The sequence below is a fragment of the Eucalyptus grandis genome, chromosome 7 (genome assembly GCF_016545825.1).
Source record: "Eucalyptus grandis isolate ANBG69807.140 chromosome 7, ASM1654582v1, whole genome shotgun sequence".
Lineage (NCBI taxonomy): Eukaryota > Viridiplantae > Streptophyta > Magnoliopsida > Myrtales > Myrtaceae > Eucalyptus > Eucalyptus grandis.
Window position 1 is genome coordinate 56,100,013 of NC_052618.1, and position 27,314 is coordinate 56,127,326.

Sequence of the window (27,314 nt, forward strand, 5' to 3'; positions counted from 1 at the left end):
ATGCTTGGAAATTGCCGGCGCAGAAATCCTGAGTTTGCAAATCCGCAGCTGGTGAGGAAACAGGAGATCAAATCCACTGAGAGAGTACAGAGAACGAAAGTTGAGCGCTGTAGTTGGCAAGACTACAATCGTATTTTCTTTGGCTTTGCAAGCCATCCATACGCCTTGGAGAAGCAGGTGACTTCAGAGACGTTCAGGAAAGCAGGATGCGATTCCTGTTTCGCCGTTGCTTATGCGTGTAAAATAGGAGGAAGAAGGAACAAAGAAACGAAAGAAGAATGGAATTAACAAAACGAAGAAGCAAGACTTGGCACCAAAGCACAAGCCTTGCTGCGATTAGAGAAGAAGGGGAAGTACCAACCGCAATAACTAACCACAAATCTCGAGGAAGAAAAAATCATCCATAATAAGACTCCAGAATACTTGCAGTAACATATGGTAAATAAAAATGCTGCAACTGCCAAGACCAGAATCGACAGAGGCAGAACAATTCTTCTTCTCTGGATAGCTTGGTAAACAAGAGAACTCTAGAATCGACAGAGGAGAAACAATTCCTCTTCTCTCGATAGCTTGGTTACCAAGTGTAACTCTGAACTACACTCTACAACGACAGCGGCATCTACAAACCAGCTGCACTTGCCTGCCCCCCTTCATGGGGGTGAATAAATTATAAGAAGCAGCAGCAACAGCTGCACCCCACTGGAAGCAGTTTATGACTGGATGGGGAGGTCTCTGTGGGTGTAACTGACCCCCTTATCGCCATCCACCACTTGTCCATGCCCTCTGAGAATCCTGCAATTAAAGAGAAGGCAATTCAACCGCTCATGTGAAACAAGAATACCTGAAACAAAAGCACTGCCATCCGGCATTATATTGGCATTGCCGCATGGTTGGTAACTTGCTATGTCTCATTTATGAACATACTTGTAGTTTAAGTATCTGTATATTCATTATCAATGGATGCACACTTATTAAGGAATGTTTTAAATGAGTTGGTTCCTCTTCTTGTTACAGATGACCAGAACTGAAAGAACTAGTCCAGAATCCTACCATCTTGTGGTTAGCAATCCTTCAACTCCAACTGGACCCCGAGCATGGATTCTACTCGTACTTATCCCAACCTATCGAGGCCATTTGAAAGTGCTCTTCAGCAGAAAATATTCATGATCCAATTGATTACAGTTCAAAATTGATAGAAAAAAAGATTAGTACCTCTGCACCCAATCCAAATCGTGCTCCGTCACAGAATCTCGTGCTGGCGTTGTGAAAAACAGCAGCACTGTAGCATATGTGCAGGACATATCAGCAATGGCAGAATATGTTTTCCGAATCAATATGAAGTATATGATTGGCGTCTTCAGAAAGTTGTGCTACCCTAGAGTTTAAAGTTCCAAGGAAAACATACCTGTCGATTTGTTGTAGGAAGGTTTCCACAACTTCGTCGTCTTCTGCTATGATGCAATCAGTGTGTGCACTGGCAAAAGGAGGGCAATGGTCAGTTTCTTGGCCAGCTCCCACTATATTATCCTGGTTTTTGGCAGGCTCCCCACCCAAAATTTTAAATTTAGAGATAGCTAAGTACCTTCCATGTTGATGAATGTGATCAATGGCTTCTTGAACATCATCTACAATTTCGATGGTGCATGCCATTGAAGTGTACTCATGATGAAAGGACTCTGCCTGTGGGATATTCAGCAAGGAGCTCACTTTTGGTCCACCGTATAAAGTAACACCTGCAAAAGATTAAGCAATTGCATCAGAGATTTCAATATGCATACTGTAATGAGGGAATGCACACTAAATATGCTTCAGTGCTGGCTAATAGCTGTCTGTACTAGCATCGGTCACCGAGTTGCTAGAATGGCATTTGCATACTGCAACTACTTTCGTTTTCTAGCCGCGCAATGATAAGACAAGAATGACCAATTTCTTTTGCATTTGGAGATGAGAAAACAAAATCCAAAAACAATGAGCCCAAAGTTAGCTGTCTTGAAATGTGAAACCTTTCAGTCACTCCTGCAAGACAAGCACTGAAAAAGGTGAATTCACCCTATAAAACCAGGACGATTCCATGCCTAACATTTGTAAATTTTCTTAATTTTCAAGCCTTAATTACACAACCTTTCCGCTCAAGTAATAAGTGGGGACTTATCAACAAAATCATCATCCTAATTCCATGTCAAGACTTCCACAAGATTTATCTTATATCTTCAGATGGTATAATACATATACAGTACCTTTGTTCCGAAGTGCAAACACGATTGCGTTAAGTCCATCAGCTGGCACCAAATCTTTATGAAGGAGAAGTGTTTCCTGGAAGTGAGAAAGCACTAAGACATAAGCCAAAGTCCACCGTCCATAGCAAGAAAAGACGTATATAATGCAGTACTTCTACAATCACCTGACAAAAGAAAAAATCACCCAATAGTATCCTGTAACATTACCCTTCTCAATTGCAGTAATTTTCTCAATATCTACAGTAACTTGGGCTATATCTTTCCAAACAGATATAATAAGGATCACAGAATGATAGAGTAACCGAAAAAATCATTGCAAGTCAGCAATCCCTTCCAGGATTTTAAATAAAAATAAGAGATAAACATATGCTACATACCATTGCATTGCAGGCTGCTGGATAATCCACCTTTGCATCAATAATGATGCGGTTTGCCATTTCCATGTTCGCAGACTTGTCAACATAAACATGGCATATTCCATCTAGCAAACAAACAGTGTGATTAGATGCAACAGGTCAACAATCACATTCTTCTTGTAAGAGATGAGATATATAAAATTAGCATGGGGTTCTTTCTCACCGGAATGTCCAAGGACAGGTATTTTAGTTGATTCCTTGATTTGGGAAACCAGCCTGTTACTCCCCCTTGGTATTACGAGATCAATAACATCATCAAGCTGATACACAATAATTCCTCAGAGACTTGATTTCCCTAACTGATCATGATAATAGACACCAAGAGATTAGATAGATCTTCCTTACTCATATTTACTGACCTTAAGCAAATCTGGTATCTCATCTCTCGAAGTTACAAGTCCAATTAGTCTCCCACCAATGCTGTCTGGAATAGCATCGGTAATGACCTTATGATTTGAGAGAATATGAGAACATGATGCAGTAATTTCATTGCTGACCAGACTCTATCAAAATAAAATTCAATCAAGAAGCTTATAGGGATTGAACCTTGTGCAAAATGGCATTTGATCGCTTGGCCTCTTTACCCCCTTTCAAGAGTAGCCCATTCCCACTTCGAACAGCTAATGAAGCTATCTGTCACAATATTAAAAAATTTAAAAAAATGACAACTCTTCGTACACATTATTAGCTTAAGTCATAGCTCAGTTCCATAATAAAAACCATTAAGTATGAACTCTTAACTGCATCCCTACTTTGTGATACCAAGAAATAAAATCAGACTCCTAAATATTGCAAAGAAAAAGACACACACATAACCAACCTAACAAGTAAAAGCAATACTTGCGCTTGTTCGTAAGCTGTATATCTATGTCAACTTTCAAAATGCATATCCAAGCTTCACTGGATTTTCAACCCATTTCAAAACAAATCTTCTTGCAATTGCCACTCATTTTAGAAGCATAGATAGTCAATGATCCATATGCCACAAGGACACACTAAGTACCTGAGGTCAAGCAAGCTTTTATGTTGCACAAGAGTATCACTGTGCACTGCCTACTAAGGTTGGACCATTTTCCACGAGATAGTTTAAATTGCCCCAGTGTTTCAAAAATCAAAGTAACATATACAAGATATAGATGCTTAAGACAATGTGCCCACTCTTGCAGCCTAGGTTAGACCCACACTTCAGCCCTCCCAAGAGATAAAGATCCTGATAAATTGCCGAAAAGCAGTCCATGAAAAAGTGAAAGAAGCAATTACCTGAACTAGAGCATCAGGTCGAGACTCAAAAACAATCAGCAGGACGCCCAAAGGAGATGATGTTTTCTCTAGGATAAGCCCATCAGCCAGCTGGATGCAGCATCAATATAAAAGAATGAGAGAAGTTATAGAAAATCACCAGCATTTCTCATGAAGACGACCTATTTTTCTAGTAGGTCAATAACCATTATTCCCATTCCAACTCCATAATCATTATGTTGATGATATTCTCGATAGTAGAGATCTTGTTTAACATAAAAATAACTCTAAAAAGAGGTTGATGCATGCACTAGTATGTTAGAGAATAAAAGAAGTCCAATCAACAAATGCTTAAGATCCCTTCTTTTACCTCCGTTCTCTTCAAAACACGCCCAATTGGTTCTTCCATTTTTGCAAGTACACGAATAGAATTGGCAAGATTTGTTATCTGCATTCAGGAAAAAGAAAAAGGAAAAAAAAGGAAAAAAGAAAAGTGAAGTGTTCAGGCAACTTCTTATTGGGTGTGAAGATTAATTAGATACTCAGATCTCCAACCTTTCCAGGCTTCAGAGCCAACCGAGCAAGCAAAGATCTTTCATATCCTGCCTGTTCTGCAGCAGCAACATCAGCTTCATTCTCCTTCATTATCTGTTCCTGATTTGCTTCGAGCGCATCGGCTATGTCAAGCAGGATTTTACTCCTATCCTCAGATGACAAGGCCTTTAAAACAAATAGAGCATTAGCAAATTATTAAACAATATGATCCTGGCAAGGAAAAACCCAGTCTAAGAGTTTAAACTCTGCAGTGAAATGCACCAAAGCTTATCTTTCGGGAGATTGAGATCGAAGACTCATTAAATTATTATATTAACTTAGTAAGCATATGATATTACAAATTTTTGGACCTTGGGGAGCTAGTGTCTAGCTGGTATGGACACCAGCCCCCTTGGAACTGTCCATGAAGAAAAAAAATATTCAAGACCCAACATCTTCCCCTGCAAGCTGCAACTAGAAGAATGTACCCCTCATTTGAATAAAAAGTCAAGAGAATGAAGCACTAAAGAAATAACTGTATAGACCAGATCTTTCAGTGGTTCTGTTCTGCGAATTAGTTACAACCTTTCAGGCAGCTAGGAGACATATCTACGACATGACATCTTCAACAAACCAATAGCTGCTAGACAGAAAATTCTAGAATTTGTTAAATCCTATGGGCTATGTAGAGACAAAGAACTCCTAAATGTAGAAAGTTATATCAACTTGAAAAGAAGGTATTAAGCAAAACAATCACACACAATCTAAACCACAAAACTGAGGATTCCACCTGAAGGTTCCGTGAACTCTCCCTGGCTGCAACAGCCATTTCCCTTGCAGTGACGTCTCTGCTTCGTGCCCACAAATGTGCATCCCGATGAAAGAGAGTACCAATATCCTCTCCTTGAAGAACCTTAAGGATATTTTCAGGAGCATACCCACTATGGAAAAAACAAAAGTAGGTCATTACACAACTTGGTGAGTACTAATTAATTACAGGCCCACTATCTTTTAGTAAATTGATCAAATTCCGAGACCTGCATATTGCTTAACCACAATGCAGGGTTTACCAAATGACACATAGAGTATAAAAGGGGTTCATACTGAGAGTGTTCAAAATTTTGTGACCTTAATTTCTCCTACCAATCAAGAAAGACTCTGTTCAAAGCACTACACAGCATCATGCAGATCATTGTGCATCTTACCAATAGTGTCCAACGCAATAAAGAGATTTTATCTCGAAGAAATAAGACAAGCATGCAGATAAAACCAGATTGACATACCTGGTAATGACCACAGGGATGCCAGCTTTTGCTGCGTTAAAAGCAGCATTAACTTTCGCAGTCATACCACCTCTCCCTACACGAGATTTATCTCCAAAGGTGATTTCACCTTGATGCTTTTCTATGTACGTGCGAATTAATCTGGACTTCGGATCACTAGGTGGGCCACTATAAAGACCCTCGACATCACTTAGTAATATAAGAAGATCGGCTTTGAGCTCCAACGCAAGCAGTGCTGCCAAGCTGTCATTGTCCCAGAAAATGCCAGACGAATCCTGCAAAAAGAATATATGTCAAAAAAAAATTTACGAGGAATTTGCAAAATTTAATTCCAACAATAATGATGCTCGATGAACTCTCTTCATTTGTTCACCAAGGCTAGGAAATTAACAAAAGAAAAAAAAGGCATTCATCTATGAACTCAACATTTACAAAGTACCAAAGCAAAGGACCATACCTCATATGGAGCTTTCCTCGTACTGACTGCATCATTTTCATTAAATATAGGAACAACTGTCAGGGACAACAGCGATTGCACGGTCTCACTCAGTTGCTTCCTGAATTCGATACTCTTGAAGTCATGATCTGTGACAAGAAGCTGAGCTGATGTAACATCCAACTGCACAAGAAAGGACATAGAGCATCTTAATCCACAAGACCCAAGGGAAATGGTAGCAAAACCAATTAGACATGTGCTCAAACAGAGCATAAGAAAACCCGTATAAGTCGAACATAGAGAATTATTCAATTACCTGGCTGAATAAGGTATCATACAAGGCCATAAGACTACTCTGCCCAACAGCTGCACAAGCCTTCCCATCAAGTTCATTCTGTGGCTTCTGGAGATCAGCGAAGCTGTAACACAAATCAAGCGCCCGCCGTAAGAACCTTTAACGGCTATAGAAGAATGGAAGTCCCATATAATTTGTTCAAAAATATGCAATTCGAACAAAGTTTGAAGCAGATGGAAGCAAAATTCATTAATTAATTCCTAGTTCTCCAATAAGAAGTGTAAGTGAAAAAACAGCCCGAATGGCCAAAAGATCAAATGCGGTACGGGTTGCGACACAAACCTGCTATTCACTAGCTTACGGTACCTAAGCCTCTGGCGGCCAAGGCCAACAGCACCGGAGGTGACCAGAATAACCTCGAATCCTTGCAAGTTCAGTTCTTTAATCTGCTCAGGAATGGCGGATTACTATGCGGCCCAAAATCTTTCTCAACCAGGCGAGGAAAACATACTGCACAAATCATCCGTGACGTCAACGGCGTACCTGTTCGCACAGCGCCCCTAGCCTTCCAAGGGCCAATCGCCCATCAGATCGGGTAACGACCGCAGTGCCAACCTGCCACGATCGGAACAAAACAAGAGATTAAAGCGCGATCAATCATCGAATCACTTTCTCGAAAGAGACAGAGACATCTAAGTCGTACAAAAACGAGGTTAAAAGCTCGGCGAAGGATCATTTCCCGAAATTAACGAACCACGGCCCCGAAATTACAAAAAAAAAAAAAGAAGATGCAAAAAGCAAAAAGTTGATGCCGGAAAAAGTTATCTTGACATCTACATTTGCCATCGACGGGCTCCTGAAAAGGCAACGAAACCGAGAATGAACCAAACAAAAACTTCCTCCCGTCAGCAGCGACGGATCATTTCCCGCCACGTCCGGCTTTCCACCGCGCACGAAGAAAACGAAACGAAACCGAAATGAGAGAGTCAGCATTCAATCAATCGCCTCGCCGAAGAAGCCCGACGAATCGGGCTTCGCCCGCCGACGAATCAGCCGCCACCCGGACACTCCAGGGAGCAAGAAAACGCGACTTCCCAGAGAAACCGAAACCGAAAAAAAAAAAAAAAAAAACGGAGCTTATTCCCGAGCATCGCAAAGCCATTAGGCGGCGGCGGCGGCGGAGGAGGAGGAGGACGAACCTTGATGACGAGGCGCTTGACGTCCCCGATGAAGGCGCGAGTGGAGTCCATGCTCGGCGTCCCGTGCTCGGCGAGTCGCGGCGTCGTCCCTGTCGTACGAACCGGCATCTGCTGCAGGGGAGGTACGGGGAGGTGGGGGAGGGAGGGGGATGGCAGTAGTAGGGTGGGGATGGAAGGGAGGGAAATTATAGGGTTTTTATCGACGGCTGACGAAGACGGACACGTCTCTCTCTCTCTCTCTCTCTCTCTCGCGCGCGCTGCGTCGGGTTAAAAAAAAAACAAAAAAAAGAGGGGGCCCGAAACCGATCGAACGCCGAAACCCCGCCGATCCGATCCCCGCGGGACGCGCAATGACAACTCGCCACGTAACCGCCAACGAAATCTAAATGCGATTTCACCTGAACCTGACCCTGGTTTACGAGATCCGGGCCAAGGGCGAAAAGCGACGGACCTCCCCCGCGCGTGCACGTGCCCCCCTTTTTGACTTGTTAGCGGGCGCACCACCGGTGGCGGAGGAGGGAGGGGGCTGAAGGGGGCGTGGTGGGCGGGCGGGCGGGCGAAATTCGAGCGGAAATGACGACGGTGGAACGAATTTGAGGGGATCAGCTTTTTGACCCCGGCACGATCCGGGGATGATCTTTTACTTAATCAGGCGGTGGTTACTTTACGTTCCCTTTGTTGATTTTATGGGGCTCACAGTGATCCGCGAATTCATTTTCGTCATGCGATTTCGAACGACGAAAGTTTAAAATATCATAGTCAATATGGCAATAATAAGGATTTTCAGAATCTCGACCCCTCGTTTGCTGAAAAACATATTTAGTTTGCTCTTCTTCACGCGATTAATGATTGGTATCGGCCCAATTATTTGACTACTCCTAAAAAGAATAGCCTAGCCAGACAGACGTGACTACCTAACGTGACTACCTAGTATTTAGTCACCAGTCATTTTCATTAGCCCCCACTTCTTTATTTAAGTTAACACTCATTGCCCCCTGGATTTTCAACTCCTAACCCCTCATCACGGTTCCGATCTAGTTTCTGGATAATCATCACATAAAAATGCATCATTTTTTCTTTTATAAATAAAATAAAAGGGTCGGTACGATTCCAATGAAACTGGCATCGATGGAGACCTAACAAAGCCCCATCATCCAATCAAATTGCATCTGAAGTAGAACGCATGTGCTTCTCAGGTTCATTGCACTGATACGTCCAATTTGATAGAAACAAAGTGAATTTTAAAAAGGTCGGTCTCCGCTTTCTATAAACCCGTGAGACAGGACGCGTCCCTTGCCGATTGCCAAGTTACCAACACCACGTGAAATACAACGTGTCATCTTCGTATAATTTTCACCAAAACTGAAATCCAAACCAGACTAAAGACCCAGAACAGTTCGCAAACTTCGCATGCGACGTGTCCATTTTTTGCCCGTCCAAGCCGAACATTTTGCCCCACCATGTACATGTACTCTGCTCAGAGCCAAAGTCCGAGGAAAAGCTGACCCCCGACACATGATTTATTTGAGTCCACTCTGCATGTTGGTACCATGGCAGTTCCGTATTTAAAAACCTGACTTCCACATGCAATGATCCGGCACTCGAAGCGGGAGTCATATCAGGCCGGCCACGTCTCTTTTTCATTTTGCCAAAACCATCACCCTAATAGCTGATGAGAAACAACAGAAAATATAATACAAAGCCCGATCTCCGTGGGAGTATTAAAGGTTTGTCCTCACACATTTCATCCTCTCGGATTCAATGCAGCAAGATCGTCCATACAATACAATGCCACTCCTTAAATGACCTGGCAACCCAAAGAGACTCGTCGCTGATTGAGATCCAGTCAGCTAGACGGCGGATCAAATGTCGCAAGAGACAAAAGTCGAAGTAGATGGGATCTGATCCTTGAGAAATATCTCTCTGGGTCTTCATGGGAAGAACCAGACCTTGAAGAAAATTGCTAGAGCCATTTGCAGTAAAAACGCAGCTACCACTATGATTGTAAGTTCGCTCCCTCCCGCATATGACCTGAGGTTCGAAGCAACAAAGCAAGCCGAGGCCCCACCAACCAGGAGTATGATGAACCAACGGAGAACCTCAAGCGGAATCAACAAAAGAAGCTGGAAGCAAAAGATATTTCTTGTGTTAGATAACTTAACCAGATGACATGTTGAATATTCAAATCTATGTACTAGCATAGACAACCGTCAAGGGTTTACATATGTTCAGGCTACACAGAGCAAATAACATTTAGCTATCGTTTGGTAAAAAACTTCAAGAGGGCACCAAAGGTGCAGAAACCATCAATATGGTCAGAACAGTCAATACGTCTCATGAAGAAAAAAGGGCACCCATAGCAGGAAGATCCCACAGTACGCAGGATCCAAGGAAGGGTCATATCACTTTGGGTCCAAGGAATATGCAGCCTTAACTTGAAATTTTTACAAGAGGCTGTTTCCACGACCCGTGACCTGGTCACATGGCGACAAATTTACCATTGCGCCAAGGCTCCCATTCCTCATTAAGAACAGATGTATACAAGTAATGGCTTGGATATCCCAGTCAAAGCAATGGAATAGGGATGTGTGAAACAGGAAGAATAACTGCCGAGATTATAAAATAAAATAGAAAGTCAAACGATAGATATCTTACATGAGGAGAACACGTTCTTCTCTATATAAGCTTTGGAAAATTCATCAAGAATATCAAATGAGTTCCGAAAGGTGTCTAATTTTCTATAGCAGTAATATAAGTCCTAACTTTAGCAGATTGCAGCAAAAATATCACACAAAAATGTTTCAAAGGAATCGAGATGTTAGAGAAAAGCTGCTGGGAGAGATTGATGGATGTTCCATTGAACAGCATATAAATAGACACTTACAGAGCTTGGAATAAAGATGAAGAGTGAGTATCCCCACATGCACCAAAACCCAATGAGGCTGGCATTCGATTCCAGATACTTGAGCAAGAAGTAGAATCCTAGCGGAACCACAATTGCATAACCATAAATTGACCAAACCGCAAGATTTACATAACCAACATCAAAGCTCCATGAGGTACTTGCGTCAGAATTCTTTTCCATGAGGTAGGTAGCACAGTTTCCAAGGGCAGCGATCACAAATATCAATGTAGTGGAGATCCAGATGGGCCCATATCTAACCAATAAAAGAATTTAACAACCTGCTGTTAGGTACTCATCCAAACGATTCCCAGGGTAATTAATGAAAGCATGAAATAGACAGAATTTTCAGATTTCAACAAATCAAGATACTGCACAGCAGTTAATTTTCCACAATGCATGGCATTGTAGATTGAAACTAATGAAAAAATAAAGACAAGATAAACAACAATTGGGAAGGACTCACAGATCTGGATTTGCATCGATCTTGCTGAAAAAATCCCCACCAGTAGGGAACAACGAAGCCAGCAATCTGTTTAAAACTATATCTGTATCAATGTTGAAATATTGTGTATAGGATGAGATGTTAAAGACTCCTCTCCAGTTGCTTGCGGGTTGTTGTTCAAACGTCTCTGCAAGAAAAGTTGATAAGACATTGCTAATATCAGCTGTTGATAGAAAGAGAACTCGTTACTGATATCAAAAGGAGATCAGAGTAGCGAAGTTAACACATATGTGTTCAACCCATAGCTAGACAAACATTCTGGCAGTAATCAGAGGATGTCAAATTGATGAATCCCAGACAAGAAAAGGCAAATTGCAAGATAAATCCTCCACTCTAATAATATTAGGATGAGTACCAACTCAATCCCATAAACTTTCCTTCTCATCAAGAAGATGAGACTAAACTTACATGGGTCACTGAAAAGTAGCTCCCAGGAACTGGGGTCATGTTGCATGCACCATGGACACAATCCACAAACCTGTGATATCAAACTTTTCTTCTTTTGTCTCATGTGAACTAAGCGATACCTTATGTACAAAATGATTGTAAACAGCGAGAGAAGCTATAGTGACAAGGGCAAAAGAACCTGGACAGGGATTAAACTATCACATTGGCCAGCAGATACAGAAAATTTGTCTTTATGCCATTCAAGATGAGTGAAGCTAAGAGAAATCTCACAGTATTGACTTTATTTTTGGCAACAACCACTAATAAGTCAATTAAGAATAAGAAAATAAAAAGACAGTTCACAATTGGCATTCTTCAAGTCAGACTGACAAAAAGGATTGACATAATAACGATGATCATAATGTACTAACCATGGAAAGAAATGTAAGTCTATGATTCAGTGGTCGCATAATTAATTCAACTTTGGCAAACAGTTCAGAGGAATGGTGTGACTAACTCATCTCACATCCATATCTAAAGTTAAACAATCAAACCTCAAGTCTGCAAGAAAGGTAAATGCTGGATAGTAGTCTCCGAACATTTCGTAAGGTGAACATCCGAAATGTAAAATACAAGAATACTGATAGCCTCGCCATACCACTTGGACCCGCAAGAGATTGATAGCCACGCCCTTTGTCTCCTCTATTATTTGGAGGAAAAGTCTGCATATTTGCTTCTGGTGCTGCAAAAAGATCACAACAGAACAACAAATGATATTCATGTAAGACTGTCATGAGTAGAATAGATGACATTTGCTTGGCTCAAACGATTTCAGTATTTAAATCTCCTACCTTCATAGCGAGGTGAACTTTTTCCATCATCAACGACAGCCTGCATATTGAAGGTGGATAGAAAAGTGAAGAAGTGGGTTAATAAGATCAAAATGGTAAAAATCACAAATCCAAAGAAGGAAGAATGAACAGATTAAGTGACAGCACATAAAGAAAAAGTCTGTTTTCACAAGATACGGAGAAGGTGAGAGTAAATCTCCCCCTATAAATAACAGGCCATCTCGTATCGCTGCCAGAATGAGCAATACAAATTTGTCAGAGTGAGCAAATGGAGTCATGACCGGTTCATTTATCCTCGTAACATCCCGAATTGGAACTATCCTTCCTTACGGACAAGATGCAAATGGCACCAGAGACAGATGCAAACCAATCGATTACCCTACCAGAGCAAATGTACCTCATGTGGATTGGACAAGCTAACTAAGAGGAGTTGCTCATGCAATTCAACAAAAGGCCATTCACGGTACTCCCCATCAAAGACCATTATATTCTATTCATACCCAAGTAAACAGATGCAAGCTACCGGACCTCCCTCAGCAAGATCGAGAAGCAAACAGGACGGCAGCTCACCGTTGATCCCCATTAAGTCCAGCTAATTAAAGATTCAAAACACGGGCGCTACACCGACAGAAAAAGCAAAAGATCTTCCCCGCCGCAAGAACTTACATTGCGAGCGAGGGCGAGGGCCCTAACTAGTTCATTCCCATTTCAACCAGGGACTAAGTTAAAAACCCACTCTTTCCTCGTTAAAAGTGAACAAAAGGGGCAATACACTACTTCCGTCTTCATTCGCCAGGGGGCAATGCAACCAGACGATCGCAAAGAGAGAGAAAAAACCAGCAATAACCAACGAGCAAGATCGCACCCGCACGTTCACCGATTAACTTCATCGATAAAGCAAAAAATGAGGAGAAGACCGAAGCGAAGAGGGAGGACCGTACAGGGACGGAGCCCAGCAGGTGGCTGGTGGGGAGGCCGCTGTAGGAATCCTCCATGCGGATCGAAGAACAAGGAAGGGCGCTCCTGCGCGAGTAGCTCGGTCGATCAGGCGAAGAGGAGAGCCATCGGGCGATGAACGATGAGGGATTTGGGGGGGATTTTTTCTTCCCTCTTTTTTTTTTTGCCCGATCGTTTCTGGAAGAACGAGCCCTAGAACGTAGTTCCGAAGCAACGACCGATGACTCCAAAAGAGAGACAGGGAGAGAGAGAGAGAGCGTGACCGGGCCGGCGCGGGAACAGGGGACGAGTCAACGGTTTGGACCGGCTTAAGCTGTTCGACCGGACCGAGAATCGAGCCTGCCTCAACCCAACCCGGAGATTGTAGTTTTTAATCCAACCGAGGGCCATTGGGCAGGAGAAGGATCTTTGTTGTAAGATATAGGCCTGTCCAACGAGTGAGCCGGATTGGAACTAGTTTGACTCAAATTAGAGATGATCGATTTCAAAGTGAATCTAAAACTTATCCTATTAAAAGTAGTTCTAGTTTTTTGACCCTAAAACCTACCACATTTGTCTAGAACCTACCTTATTTTTGCAATACGGTTCGAGGGTTTTACCTAAGAACTTGTTTTATTTTTTGTTTATCTTTTACAACAAAATTGTATGAGGTTATGAGTAAAGCAGAAATCCCTATCTACAAAAAAAAAAAAAAATCAAAAGATAAATATGTAGTCATGTATAATTATAAATGATAAAAAGTTCAAACAAGTAATATAAAACATAAATAATGAAATATCCATTCCCCATTCATGTATAAAAATTTAGGGAAAGATGAAAAATTGGCAAGGAGTTCCAAAAAGGTTAAAGGATCATGGAGTGATGATGTTAGAATTTAGGGAAAAAAGAAATTAAAAGTTTTGGCCTTTTTACTTATAAAAACCGATTCTAAAATAGGGTACTTCAATTATATTCTTGGGTGGATATTCACTCAAAACCTATTATTGGACCAATTCCAAAAATTTGGAACCTATTCCCATCCTATTTTTCAAGTGATTTGGTGGATTCTCGAGTAGAATTAGTTTGGTTGAACACCCCTAACTCAAATCGACTTATATAAATGTTTTTGAACTATTTTCATATAATACGAAACTAGTAACTCATACTCAACCCAACTCATATTTTTAAAACACTTCCATATATAACCTAATCTTAAGAAAATTTATATGCAAAATGAGGTGAGATCACAGAGTAAGCGATGGCAAAATAGAATGAGGGCTAGATAGATATATTAGGTTCTAAGTAAGTTGTTGACCTATTTAACATCCATATTATTTTAAGTTCTATAATTTAAAACTTATTTATGACTTGTCTATTGAATGTGACTAGCTCATATGACAATAAATTTCATCAAATAGGAGTTAAGAAATGGGTATATAACCCATTTTGACAACTCTAGTGGTAGGCCTAATGCTAACAAGGCAAATGAATTTGAGGATCCATATAGTTGAGGGTAAAACGAAAATAGCAATAAAAAACAATACAAGTCCAGCTGACTAAAGATTCAAAATACGGACGGAACCCCAACAGAAAAAGGCAAAAGATCCTCCCCTCTCCTCGAAAATACTTCTCCGCCGCACGAACTTACATTGCGAGCGAGCACAAGGGCTCTAGCTAGTTCATTCCCATTTCAACCAAAAACTATAGTAAGAACCCAAGAGCAATACACTACTTCCGTCTTCATTCGCCGGGCAATGCAATCAAATGATTGCAAGAGAGAAACTCAGCAATACCAACAAGCAAGATCGCACGTGTACATTCACCGATTAACTTCATCGATAAACAAAATGAGGAGAGAAGCCGAGCGAAAAGGAAGACCGTACAGGGACGGAGCCCAGCAGGTGGCTGGTGGGGAGGCCCGTGTAGGAATCTTCCATGCGAGGGAGGGAGAAGAGACGGCTGCGAGAAGATCGGTGAAGAAGGAAGGGCGCTCCTGCCCCCGACTACTCATTCGATCAGGCGAAGAAGGAGCCCCATAACTTGGGTCCGAAGCAACGACCAAGGACTCTCACACAGAGAGAGAGAGAGAGAGAGAGGACCGGCGCAGGACCGGGAATAGGAACAAGAGACAAGTCATGTTAATATAACAGTTTATTTGGGCTTTTTCACATGTTTGATTTGGTTTTTAGTTATTAGATTAAAAAGTCATTGTGTTGATTATCCTAGTTTTTAGGTGTTAGTGGGGGCAAGTGCTTTATGGGGAACATGGGTAGTTATGGTGTGTTTTACGTTATGTATTTTGTCTTTTGTAAAAAGAAGTTGGTTTTGTGAATAAGATGAAGTTTAAATCCTCATCTCTCTCCCTTTAGCAATTTAACAAGTCAACGGTCTGGATCGATTCAATCTGTTCAACCGAATTGAGATAGAGTAGAGTAGAAATAGGGAACAAAGGGACAAGTCAACGGTTTGGATCGACTCAATCTGTTCGGCTGAGCCAAGAATAGAGCCCAACTAAACCCAACCCAGATCTAACCCAATTTTAGGAAAATTTATATGCAAAATAAAGTGAGAGCATAGTGAGGATGAGATATAGAGAGGGTGAGATAGAGTAAAGAGAAATTATAGAAGTGGGTTGGGTTTAAGTAAATTGTGGAGTCACTTAACACCCATATTATCTTGGGTTTTACAATAAATGAGTTTAAAATGGTAAACTCATTTATTGAATGTAATTAACCATGACAACCTAATTCATCAAATATAAATTAAGAAATAGGCCTATAACCCATTTTGATATGTTTTGCAAGCCTAATGCTAATAAGGCTCGTGAATTTGAGATCCACATATTTAAGTGATCAAAATAAACTTAAAAAAACTAAATGAAAAATGAAAATTTCACACGAGATTGATTGTATGAGTGTGATTTTCTAAGGTTCTTAATCTTATCTTATATTGCACCAAACATATTAAGGATTTTCTATAATCCTCCCATATCCGAAGAATAATTTATTTTTTCTCTACTCATCTTATGTATCCCAATCCAAAGTCAGACAACTAAATGTTACCCATCTGGAGCACCGAGCCACGATACTAGAATGGAAGACAGCAGATCTTCGTCACTTAATAAGAGCCAACCAGCCCTACACCGGCTTTATACATTGCTCTGCTATTACCAAACTATTATTATTCAATCAGAAAATATTGTCGGCAGCGAACCTGAGCAGAGGTTGACGCAGTCTTATCCGTCGCCGTCGCAAGGTCAGAGGAACAGCTTAAAATAATAAAAAATGAGATGGAGGCCTTCGTCCATCGTCATTCCCGTTATCGTGATCCCTAAGTTTCTGATCAGTATTCAAGAAACAGGCTGCAGGCAAGATTTTCTCGGAGGGAAGAGAGAGAGAGTTAGAGAGAGAGAGAGAGCATGGCGACATCGACGACCCCTCAAGCTTCAGGACGTTGGACCACGGCTTAAAAGAGATCTCCAACAACCGGGAGTTCAGGTGCAATGGTTGCAACACCCTCGGCCAAGGAAGGCGTTACCGTTGCTCCGGCTGCGACTTCGACCTCCACGAACGCTGCGCCACGTGCCCCCTCACTCTCTCCTCCCACCTCCACCCGAGCCACCCGCTCGACCTCGTCTGCCTGTCCCTCGGTAGGGTCTGCGACCTCTGCCGCGAGGAGGTTCGCGGCCTGTACTACAGGTGCGAGCCGTGCGGGTTCGACATCCACCCGCTGTGCACGGACCTGCTGGCGATTCCACCGCAAGCTTCCAGGACGTTGAACCATGGCTCGCATCCCCACCCTCTCCTAGAGATCTACATCAACCAGAAGTTCGGGTGCGATGGTTGCAACACCCTCGGCCAAGGAAGGCGTTACCGTTGCTCTGGCTGCGACTTCGACCTCCACGAACGCTGCGCCACGTGCCCCGCCACTCTCTCCTCCCACCTCCACCCGAGCCACCCGCTCGACCTCGTCTGCCTGTCCCTCGGTAGGGTCTGCGACCTCTGCCGCGAGGAGGTTCGCGGCCTGTACTACAGGTGCGAGCCGTGCGGGTTCGACATCCACCCGCTGTGCACGGACCTGCTGGCGATTCCACCGCAAGCTTCCAGGACGTTAAACCACGGCTTGCATCCCCACCCTCTCCTTGACATCTACATCAACCGGGAGTTCAAGTGCGATGGTTGCAACGCCCTCGGCCAAGGAAGGCATTACCGTTGCTCCGGCTGCGACTTCGACCTCCACGAACGCTGCGCCACGTGCCCCGCCACTCTCTCCTCCCACCTCCACCCCAGCCACCCGCTCGACCTCGTCTGCCTGTCCCTCGGTAGGGTCTGCGACCTCTGCCGCGAGGAGGTTCGCGGCCTGTACTACAGGTGCGAGCCGTGCGGGTTCAACATCCACCCGCTGTGCACGGACCTGCCAGCGACGGTGGAGCACGCCATGCACCCCCACCAACTCCTCACACTCAGTCGTGGCGAGCCCCGTAAATGCGCGGTCTGTCAGCAGGTGTGCGATTCCTGGCGGTACACAAGCCACTGCAATGGGTTCCCCGTCGACGTCCATCTGAAGTGCGCCTTCCAAGAGCCAGCGCAGGGTAGCCGGACCGGGACTGGTCCGGGGTCTCCGCATCATCACGGCAGCCGCCGGAAGAAGATTTACTCATTCCTGGCCGAGACCGCGGTGAAGGCTACCATCAACTACTTTACTGGGAATTTCTCCAGCTAAAAGTTGGCTTTGATTGTATGTATTGCTGTCTTGTAATCCATTTGATTGTGCATGTTGCTTGTCGTGCGCGTTCCAAGAGCCGGTGGAAGGTAGCCAGATCGGGCCTGCTCCGGCGTCTATTTGTATCATCGCAGGCGGTATGGTTATGTCGGGGAGTTCCGTCTGCTTCTCCTCCTTACTTTTATCCATATCAACCTTTCGTCTATCCACCTATCTGCGGCGCCATGCCAGTCAACGTCGGAGCATCCATGTCCACGAGCGGCATCCACAACCAGAATAGGATTTACTCGATCATGGCTATGATCACAGCAAAGGCAATAATCGGCTCCCTTATTTCTTCTGCTAAAAGTTGGCTTTCATTGTATGTATAGCTGTCTTGGTATTCCACTGTTTTTCATGACCTCAATATGAAAGTCTTGATGAATCTTGTCGTGCGTATTCCTCATTCGAGAGATGAAATTTCCTTAAAACGAGAAACATAGGACTCCTCAGAATCGTCGGTGCGCAATAAATACCGTCATGTGGATTCTGTCCAGCCAAAGAACCTGTATTCATTTTTGCTCGTTTGTATGGACTCAACAATTCTCTCTGGACCTTAAGTCAATCTTGTTATTTACGATCTCAACAAGTTAGCTTCGAGTTTAAAAAAGATGGTCGAAGTTTAGTTTCAAGTTTAAGAAGGACGATCATCTACAACGACGATGGCACTATAAACCAACTAATTTGTTAACTCAACACAGTCGGCTTTGCAACTTCGTTGGCTTGACCCTGAAATGAATGTTGAATCCTCCAGCCGATTACCACAGATCTGCGTATTTAATGTTAAAGGATACTGATACATAGCTGCACCCATTTTAGTTTATTCTTTCTTAATTGCATCCTCAATTGATCATTCTGATTAGTTTAAGGAGTTTTGAACCTGCCTTTTGAAAAGATAATGCCCACTGGATGGCCTTTCGAACATTTCAGTATGCTCCACTGCAGTTACAGGTTCCTTGCTTGTCAAAGACACAGTGAATAATTTAATAGCGCAGATTGAAATATTCAAGAATATCCTGATCTCTTCTCAATAATATGAAGAAGGTTGTAACTAGCCTTGTGGAGATCGACTGCATAGCCCTCGTTCTCAAGCTAAAAGTCAACTCTAATTAGATAGAAACGGCCTCTTTCGCCTTGTCAAAATCTCAGTGCGCTAGACAATGACAGAACCGGCCAAATCCCTCAACGTATTCATAGCAATCCCATGTATTTACAGATTCTATTCCATCTTCCGGGTTAACACTTTTAACGCCATAAGATGATGTCGACTTTGCACGCAAATGTATGTAAACTTGGACTTTAGTCTATGCGCGCCTTCGAGACTTGATACCAAAGCAAAAACACAATCTACTGCCATGTAGATTGAACTTGCGCAGCAGGAGGCTGGAGACGTGGTCTTGAAATCTATCTAGAGGAAAGGCTGCATTATCAGCACATCAGCACATCAGCATTGCATTGGATGATTAGAGGGTGCAGCCTGGTTTTAATGCTCGATCCTGTCTCTCTCTCTACTTTAACCTTTCGCTTCTCTTCCATGAGTTTTGTCTCTTCAGCTGGTTTTGTTACGAACTTTGCCAATTAACAGGAGTTGCACCACTTGAAGGCTACACACACCTCAGAAAGCGAAGCATCGTTCCATCACTTGCTCTTAGTTGTGCATAACCAAAAGGGAATTTAAAAGGATATTTTAAAAAGCTACGCAGAGACATGAAGACTATAGGGTAACTATGTACAAGTAACCTTCAGATTGAACTGTAGTTAACGATTCATTCTTTTTCTTGAGCTTCTCCGCTCCTGCAAGTGGCTTCTTCAGCTGATGAATCGTGTCACCAATGACGATAGCTCTACCGCTATTTGCAGGTCCTCCAGACTTAATAACCGAACCTAAATTCTGAAAACCTGAATTGAGAAGAAAAGAACATCGATGTTTATTTTGATCCGGAACAGAATACGCAGAAGGAAAACCAAGCGAGGATAGTGCCTTTCATTGAACCTCTCTCTTCCGATCTTTTCTTGGTAGGCTTTTCTCTTTTGTTCAGAAGAATAGTCTGTCGTGGATCTGTCAAACGAAGCAGTTGAAAGAACTGAAATAGAGCTTCCATCTTGGGATTGAATATCGTTGAAGTCGAAAGCTAAAAGGAAAGTTGGATCTGGTGCTGAAACTGCTTCGTGAATCAACTCCCCTCGCAATCTCAAGCGCTTTCTGCAGAATAGACATCGTCATGCTACGACAGAAATTACGTTCTTAACATGCATTTGCGAAAGAATAAGGATTTCACGTAAAAGGAATCTGTCCGAACTATAGGCTTGAGCTCATTTTGATAATGATAGAGTTGCATGTGAACTCAAGCTCAAGTTCAATAAGCTCAAACATTTTTTTCCCTACATACATGCGTACGGGTATCAAATATGTGATCTTAACAGCTTCTTTGTCGATTCTGCAAGTAGAAAATATCCTTCGTAAAAAAATATAATGAAAGCTCGGTTAGGCTCATAGATGTGTCGAACAAAGTATTGATGGGCTCAAACTCACGAGGACGACACACTCGAGCAGCTCCGGCCCAAGCTTGGTTCGAAATAAGGCCAGCCGAGCCCTAATTACTTGCTAGTGGCTTGGCTCGATTTCACCCCTAAATCTATCTTTCCCCCGCTCTTTCGGCCGGCTTTAAGAAAGTTCCTTTTTTCACTTTTTCGTTCTTTTTATATTACTTGTCAAGCCCGGTTCGGGACTCGAGTCCACTAAATCTTGGGCTTGGGCTTTCTCCATGCCAGGCTTTAGCAACACTATCGCAACGGGCATAAATAATTCTTTGTATCCATAGACTCTAAGATGAGCCTAGTCAGGCCCGGCCCGGCCCGTCCAGGCCCAACGGGCCCTGGCTTCATGACCTTGGGCCTGATATCGTGGTGCTAGCTTGGAATTCCACAACCGAAATAGCTTTGCCAAACAATAGTTCCGTTCAACAGCAAACCGTCATAATTTGACAGGCAATATAAATACACATGACATAAATTTTTATTTATTTATTAATTTAAGTGGTCAGATGGTGTTTGGACCAGTTTTTCAATACCTCGGCTGCTTCATCTCCTCGGACATTCTGAAGTGCGCACCCCCCTCCCTACAAGCATATCGCATTCCCCAAAGAGCAATGAGAAAGGGAGCAGGCTCTTTTACTGGACAATCCAATACGTCGTTTGCGAGGACATGTTCTGTGTTTCACCGACACATTCAAGTTCATTAGAGCAAAAAAAATAAAAAAATAAAAAAAAAAGAAAAATGGATGATGAACCTTTCAAGGTTAACGAAGTTGATGAGGAGGTTAGAATTTAGGAATCATTCGTTCGACGTTCGAATCTCACCAATTGCGTGTAGATTGCTACACCTCTAAGTAGTCGAATCTCCCTATTTATGCCTCTTGATTGTGTTAAATTTAAAGATTGAAAAAGGAGCAAAAACATAAAATAAAATAAAAAAAGGAGTAAAAATTATAGACTGCTACATCTCTAAGTAGTCGAATCTCCATACTTATGCCTCTTGATTGTGTGAAATTTAAAGATTGAAAAAGGAGAAATAAAAAAAAAAGAAAAAAGGAGTAAAAATTGTCTTTCTTTTTTCTCCTTGCACATGGTAAGAGGCTAAAAATCTACTGGGATGGCCAGCTTTGGGATGCCTTTAGGTGAATGAGAGAGTGAGTTGTAGCATGGAATAAATCTCTCTTTACACAGATCAGCCATCTGATCACTTTTCATTTCCCTACAACTTGGATTTCGCCTTTTTAGATTCCCGACATCTGTCTCCCCCAGCAAAGAAAATCTCTTACGTTATTATGATGATAACAACAACAACAACACTATTATTATGTTTCCTATGGGCTCATCCTATAAATTAGGTGACGAGCAAAGGATAATCATGCTACATAAATATAGAAAAACTCGTTATATTTTCAGTATATATATATATAATATGTGTGTTATTATTGGTGTCCCTATAATACGTAATGGGCTCTTTTGAATCTGACTATAGTGACAATTACAGCGTTGCTTGGACGCCAAAAATAGAGAGAGAGAAAAATAAGAAGGGCTGAAAAGGAAATGTCGAAAAGAATTTGTTGATGACGTGTAAAAGTGGGAGCAGCAGCTATTCGGTGAATAAAATAATTTAGCAACGATTGAGCAAGTGGGAAACATAATTTGATTCTCAATTGGCATTTGAGGTAGCATGAATTTTTTCTTTTTTGGAAATGTCAAAGTTAGAAACCGAGGTTTTCCAAAAAAAAATTAAAATTTATCCCCCCCTCTTTCAGTTCACTCGAGAAGGAAAAAAAAATATTTTCATTGATAAGTCATGTCACAGCTGTCTTTATTATTCATAAAAGTGATGTCAATTGTAAAGTTTTCATATCTATTTATTGGAAAGTGATAGAAGAATTTAGAAATTACGTGTTCAGAATTACCAAGTGCAACATATTTCTTTTTTGGTGCCGATCATTTATTCTTAGATGGGTGGCTAGCTCTCATTTGGCGGTTCGACCAAGAAAGTTGATTTATTCTATTGCGTGAAAATCGACTTGATGTGATATCGATTAGCATCGAAAAAGACAGCAATGCTAACTAGGCAACTTCAATCATTTTCAGAGGAGGAAACTTGCCAGGCTTGTGCTTTGAAGTAATTAAAAAAATTACTTATCGTTTCTAATGATGAATAAGTATTAAAAAACTTTTAACTTTTTTTTTTTAAAAAGAAAATGTCATGCACGGTATTTTTCATATTAATATTCAAAAGGTTTGGTTTGATTTGGATTAAATAAAGTCAAGTGGTGAGAGCCGCGAGCTTTATGAAAAGTAAAAACAAAAATAGTACTCATACAAAGTTTTAATACTATTTAAAAAATTATAAGAGTTTTCTTGACTTCGAAATAAAAGTCAAAGGACTATCCCTCTATTGTCATAAAACTTTAGTAAAAAAGACTCTTAAGGATTGCGCAAATCCTTGTTTAAATATCTTTTGCTTTTTACTTAATCTAGATATTCCAAGTCAAATACTTTGATTTTTTAGAGGAAAAAAGGCATAAAAAAATAATAAACTATGCTCATCATGACACATGCATGCTAAGCTTTTTTTGTAATACAAAAAAATCCAAATATGTATCCGTGTGACATAATTACTTTAAGCTTTTTTATGACACTAGAATTTTCATCTATTTTTTTTATCTAAATTTTTTTTTGTGACATTGAAAACCCACATTTGAATAGGTCACATGCATGAAAGTTTAAGATTTTTGGTATCACGAGAAAAAAGTTTGAACAAATTCAAAGTTAATATGTCACATTGTATATAGTTTATGATTTTTGATGGCCTTTTTTCCTTTTTTTTAAACCTGAAACTCTTTAAACTTTTAGAGCACTTGACATCGTGGGCTCAAGTATACCTTTTTTCATAGATATTCGAAATTCAAATAGCATCTTAAATTGCGGCTTAAAAGCAAAAAGGCAAATGTCAATTTCTCTCGTTGCACAAATTTGATGTTCAGTTTCGAATAGAATCAATCTCCACTGCTCTTAGCCTCAAGGCAACGCGTTTCAGACATCCTAGCTAAATTGACCCAATGAGCGACGACAACGTGTTGCACCTCCATCACACTACGAAATTCCCTGACATGATACTAATAATGATAATCAAGAAATGGAAACGGGCATCTAGATAAGTCAGGCCACGATCAATCATTCTAGGAGAATCTATCGCAAGCCAAATGAGAATCGAGATTAATCGAACGAATCGATGTCATCTATCCCCCATCATCCCTTCATTGCAATAGAATAAATAAAAGGACCAACGCCAACCTAAGCTCCTGAAATTCCGCGGCAAAAGTTCCATTTTTTTCAGAATTTCATAAACCCCTGGAAAGCAAGAAAGAAAGAAAACACCCGCAAGAAAAGTGAAGGCGAAGGCAAAAAATATTCCCCTCCACCTCCATCCCACGCATTTCCACATCATCCGTTTTCTCTCTCCCTTTTGCGTCGATCGGACAATTCTCTTCCCTTCATGTCGGAGCTCTCTTCGCTGTAGACGAAAGTGATGTCGATTGTAGCCGTGTTCAGATTCATCAGTAGGGAAGTGACAAAAGAAATTTAGAATTTATGTCTCGAGAATCATGAAATTCGACATTTTCTTCTTTTGGTGCCCATCATTTGTTCTTGCATGGATGGCTAGCTCTCGTTTCGCCGTTCGACCGAAAAAGTTGATTTACTTTATTGCGTGAAAATCGACTCGGGGTGGCTCCTGATCAGCATCGAAAAAGACAGCAACGCTAAATAAGCAAACTTCAATAATTTTCAGAGGAGGAAACTTGCTAGGTTTGTGCTTTGAAGTAATAAAAAAAATTACTTATTGTTTGCACCAAAAAATGTCAACTTTTTAGTTATTATTGATATGTGATCGACAATATGAAGGAATCGATGAAAGTGGAGTCAACAGTCTTGAATACAACCATCATGATAATGAAGTCGAAGAAGCTGTCAATATAGTGGAGTTTATGCAACTATCAATAACCATTCGGTAATCGTTGATAAGTTGTTGATAACTTATGTTTGTATCCTGCTTTTGTAACTTCTCATAACTACTAGGAAGTTATTTCTTCGTAGTAACCATTGGTAACCTCTTTTAGTAACTTTTCTTTTATAACCTCTTGTAATCGTTAGGAAGTTATTTATTTGTAGTAACTGTTTGTAACCTATGTTCACAACCTCTATTTGTAACTGTCAATTGTACACTTTAAATAACGATATTGTACCCCTCGGAAAAACAATTATCTTTACTTTCAAGCATTGCACTTTATTTTTCCTAAGCTGTAACTCTTTGATTTGCATAGTCGATTAAATTCCGACACATATCTCTATCCTAATAACACATTGTCGATTAAATTCCAACATGTATCTCTATTCTAGGTGTTTTACCATCGATTCAATTCTAGCGTTACATTTTTGCACATTCTCAAGCTTTGTAGTCGGTTCAATTCTGGCATAGTTCAAGTACATGCATTGTTGTGGAAGTGGATGTACTTTCAAGCTTTGTCGTCAATTGAATTCCTACACAATTTGTACGTATAGTTCGGTTCGAAGCTCAAAATGAAGGTTTGCAGTTATTTCTTGTCCGCTTGGATATTTTTTGTTTGAAGTCGCCACAAAATCCGTCTCCTCTCATCAAAAGTCAAAAAACATCTTTCGGAGAAAGATATTTCATTGTTGATTAAATTTCGACATAACATTTGGCACGCTTGGTGGGACCACTGTGGTTGATTTGAGGAGATACAATGGCAAGAACAAGGAATCAAGTTGATCTTGATAATATTGGCGGTGAAAACCTTTCATCACAACCTGGTAATAATAAGATGGGACATTTTGAGTCATCGACTACACAATTGATGGCGGAGCAAGAACAAGGTGGAGATGTTGATATCCCAAGATAACATACCAATGAGCAGAGAAGGCAATTAGAGCTGAGCCTTATAATGTTGGCCGCCATGCGATAGTTATTAGAACGGCACAATAATGAATTGATTAACTAGATGATAAAATATTTTGTCGACGTGATCAAGCCAATAATCATCAATACCTTCCATGAAGTGATGAACGGGCTAGGAACATCGAGTCATTCTATTCAATTGCCAGCGAGTCCTCATAATCTTGTATTTTCTAGGTATGTTTCTTCATGTATTACTACTCAAGTTACTTTTGGTTCTATGGGACAAATTGTACGACCCCCACCGGTGATAGGGATTTTACAAAAGGCTAAAACTATTGGCGTAGCTCAAACCTATAAGGTCATACCTGTCAATGGAGCCAATTTGATTAATCATGTTCAAGTTAACTCTAGTGGTAGTGATTATGGCGATTTGTTGATGACAATAGGGCACGTGATGACTATTGATTTCCTAATTTAAAAGAATCAAATAATTGATGAAATCATTCAACTCTTTTGAAAGGGTATATGTTTGCACAAAAAATGTCTAATTTTAGTTATTATTGAAATGTGATCAACAACATGAAGGAATCAATGAAAGTGGAGTTGACAATCTCAAATACAATCATCACAATAATGGATTCGAAGAAATCGTGAACTCCAACCGTCATAACCATTCGGTAACCATTCATAACTTATGTCTGTAACCTCCTTTTGTAACTTCTCATAACCACTTGAAGTTGTTTCATTGTGATAATCGTTTGTGACTTCTCTTTGTAACCTTTTGTAATCACTAGGAAGTCATTTGTTTGTAGTAACTACTTGTAGCCTCTGTTCATAACTTCCGTTAGTAACTGTCAATTGTAGGTTTTAAATAACCATATCGTTCTCTTCAGAAAAACATCATCAACAATCAAAATGTAATCTCTTAATTATCTTTACTTTCATGCATTACACTTTATTTTTCCTAGCTCTAGCTTTCCGATTCACGTCAAGCATTAAATTTCAACTTATATCTCTATCCTAGGTGTTTCGCTATCAATTCAATTTTGTACGTTCTCAAACTCTGTCGTTGATTCAATTTCAGCATTATTCAAGTAGGTGTATTGTTGTGGAAGTGGTTGTCCTTTTAAGCTTTATTGTCAATTGAATTCTGGTACGGTTTATACATACAATTCAGATTGAACCTCAAAGTGAGGTTTTGTAGTTATTTCTAGTCCGCTTGGATATTTCTTGTCCAGAGACGTCACAAAACCCGTCTCTTCTCATCAAAAGCCGAAAAACGTCTTTTTGCGGAAGATATTTCGCTGTTGATTAAATTCCGGCGAAATATTTATTATTTTTAATAATGAATTTTCCCTTTAAAATCTAAGTATTAAAAGCTATTTAAGAATATACAAGATGCAATACACGATATTTCATATTAATATTTAAAAGGTTTGGCTTGACTTGGATCAAATAAAGTCAAGTGGCGAGAGCCGCGAGCTTCATGAAAAGTAAAAGCAACGAAAGTAGAAGGCACTCGTACAAGGTTTTAACACTTGTTAAAAATGATAATAGTCTTCTTGACTTGGAAATAAAAGTCAAAGGGACTATCGATTCAAAAACTTTAGTAAAAAGACTAGGATTGTACAAACCCTCAAAGTCCTGTTTCAAATTTAGTTTTACCTTTTACTTTTTACTTTATCTAGATATTCCAAGTCAAATACTTTGATTTTTTTAGAGGGAAAAAGTTACAAAAAAATATAAATTATGTTGATCACGACACATGTATGCCAAGGTTTTTTTTGTAACACAAAAAATCCAAATTCATATTTATGCGACACAATTACTCAAATATTTTTTTTTAAATGACATATGAATCCGTAAATTTA

At 40.8% G+C, this 27,314-nt stretch overlaps 3 protein-coding genes across 4 annotated transcripts; 1 reads left to right on the plus strand and 2 right to left on the minus strand.

Annotated features, from left to right (window-relative positions):
• Nucleotides 1–284: 284 nt before the first annotated feature.
• LOC104454339 (delta-1-pyrroline-5-carboxylate synthase) lies at nt 285–7,810 on the minus strand. The gene is made up of 20 exons (XM_010069154.3): nt 7,640–7,810; nt 6,984–7,055; nt 6,783–6,886; nt 6,462–6,564; nt 6,167–6,328; nt 5,710–5,984; nt 5,217–5,367; nt 4,448–4,612; nt 4,263–4,340; nt 3,914–4,003; nt 3,200–3,286; nt 3,013–3,099; nt 2,817–2,913; nt 2,615–2,718; nt 2,238–2,313; nt 1,583–1,733; nt 1,406–1,474; nt 1,213–1,279; nt 1,051–1,121; nt 285–792 (listed from the first exon to the last, which is right to left on the minus strand). The coding sequence occupies exons 1-20, from the start codon at nt 7,745–7,747 to the stop codon at nt 711–713; spliced, it is 2,199 nt and encodes a 732-aa protein (XP_010067456.2). The 5' UTR covers nt 7,748–7,810; the 3' UTR covers nt 285–710.
• Nucleotides 7,811–9,179: 1,369 nt separating this feature from the next.
• On the minus strand, nt 9,180–15,157 carry LOC104454340 (protein YIPF1 homolog). Of its 2 annotated transcripts, none has more exons than XM_039317289.1 (6): nt 15,104–15,157; nt 12,285–12,324; nt 12,092–12,175; nt 11,008–11,173; nt 10,524–10,797; nt 9,180–9,762 (listed from the first exon to the last, which is right to left on the minus strand). In XM_039317289.1, exons 1-6 carry the CDS (start codon nt 15,155–15,157, stop codon nt 9,571–9,573), a joined length of 810 nt encoding a protein of 269 aa, XP_039173223.1. In that variant the 3' UTR covers nt 9,180–9,570. The 2 variants fall into 2 exon arrangements, with proteins under 2 accessions (XP_039173223.1, XP_010067458.2); XM_010069156.2 differs by lacking the exon at nt 15,104–15,157 and adding an exon at nt 13,226–13,438.
• A 1,155-nt stretch (nt 15,158–16,312) lies between these two features.
• On the plus strand, nt 16,313–17,942 carry LOC104455890. The gene is made up of 2 exons (XM_039317961.1): nt 16,313–16,475; nt 16,567–17,942. The coding sequence occupies exons 1-2, from the start codon at nt 16,313–16,315 to the stop codon at nt 17,940–17,942; spliced, it is 1,539 nt and encodes a 512-aa protein (XP_039173895.1).
• Nucleotides 17,943–27,314: the final 9,372 nt, after the last annotated feature.

Bases quoted from the DNA above. Each gene is read 5' to 3' on its own strand.
- LOC104454339 (XM_010069154.3), bottom strand. From the start codon at position 7,747: ATGCCGGTTCGTACGACAGGGACGACGCCGCGACTCGCCGAGCACGGG. The intron at 2,314-2,614 runs GTATGTAGCATA...TCTCACTTCCAG, and splicing joins CAGCAGCCTGCAATGCAATG to GAAACACTTCTCCTTCATAA. The intron at 1,122-1,212 runs GTACTAATCTTT...TGGCCTCGATAG, and splicing joins GATTTGGATTGGGTGCAGAG to GTTGGGATAAGTACGAGTAG.
- LOC104454340 (XM_039317289.1), bottom strand. From the start codon at position 15,157: ATGGAAGATTCCTACACGGGCCTCCCCACCAGCCACCTGCTGGGCTCC. The intron at 10,798-11,007 runs GTGAGTCCTTCC...TTTATTGGTTAG, and splicing joins ATCGATGCAAATCCAGATCT to ATATGGGCCCATCTGGATCT. The intron at 9,763-10,523 runs GTAAGTGTCTAT...TTTTGCTTCCAG, and splicing joins TCATCTTTATTCCAAGCTCT to CTTCTTTTGTTGATTCCGCT.
- LOC104455890 (XM_039317961.1), top strand. From the start codon at position 16,313: ATGGAAGACAGCAGATCTTCGTCACTTAATAAGAGCCAACCAGCCCTA. The intron at 16,476-16,566 runs GTCAGAGGAACA...GTTTCTGATCAG, and splicing joins TTATCCGTCGCCGTCGCAAG to TATTCAAGAAACAGGCTGCA.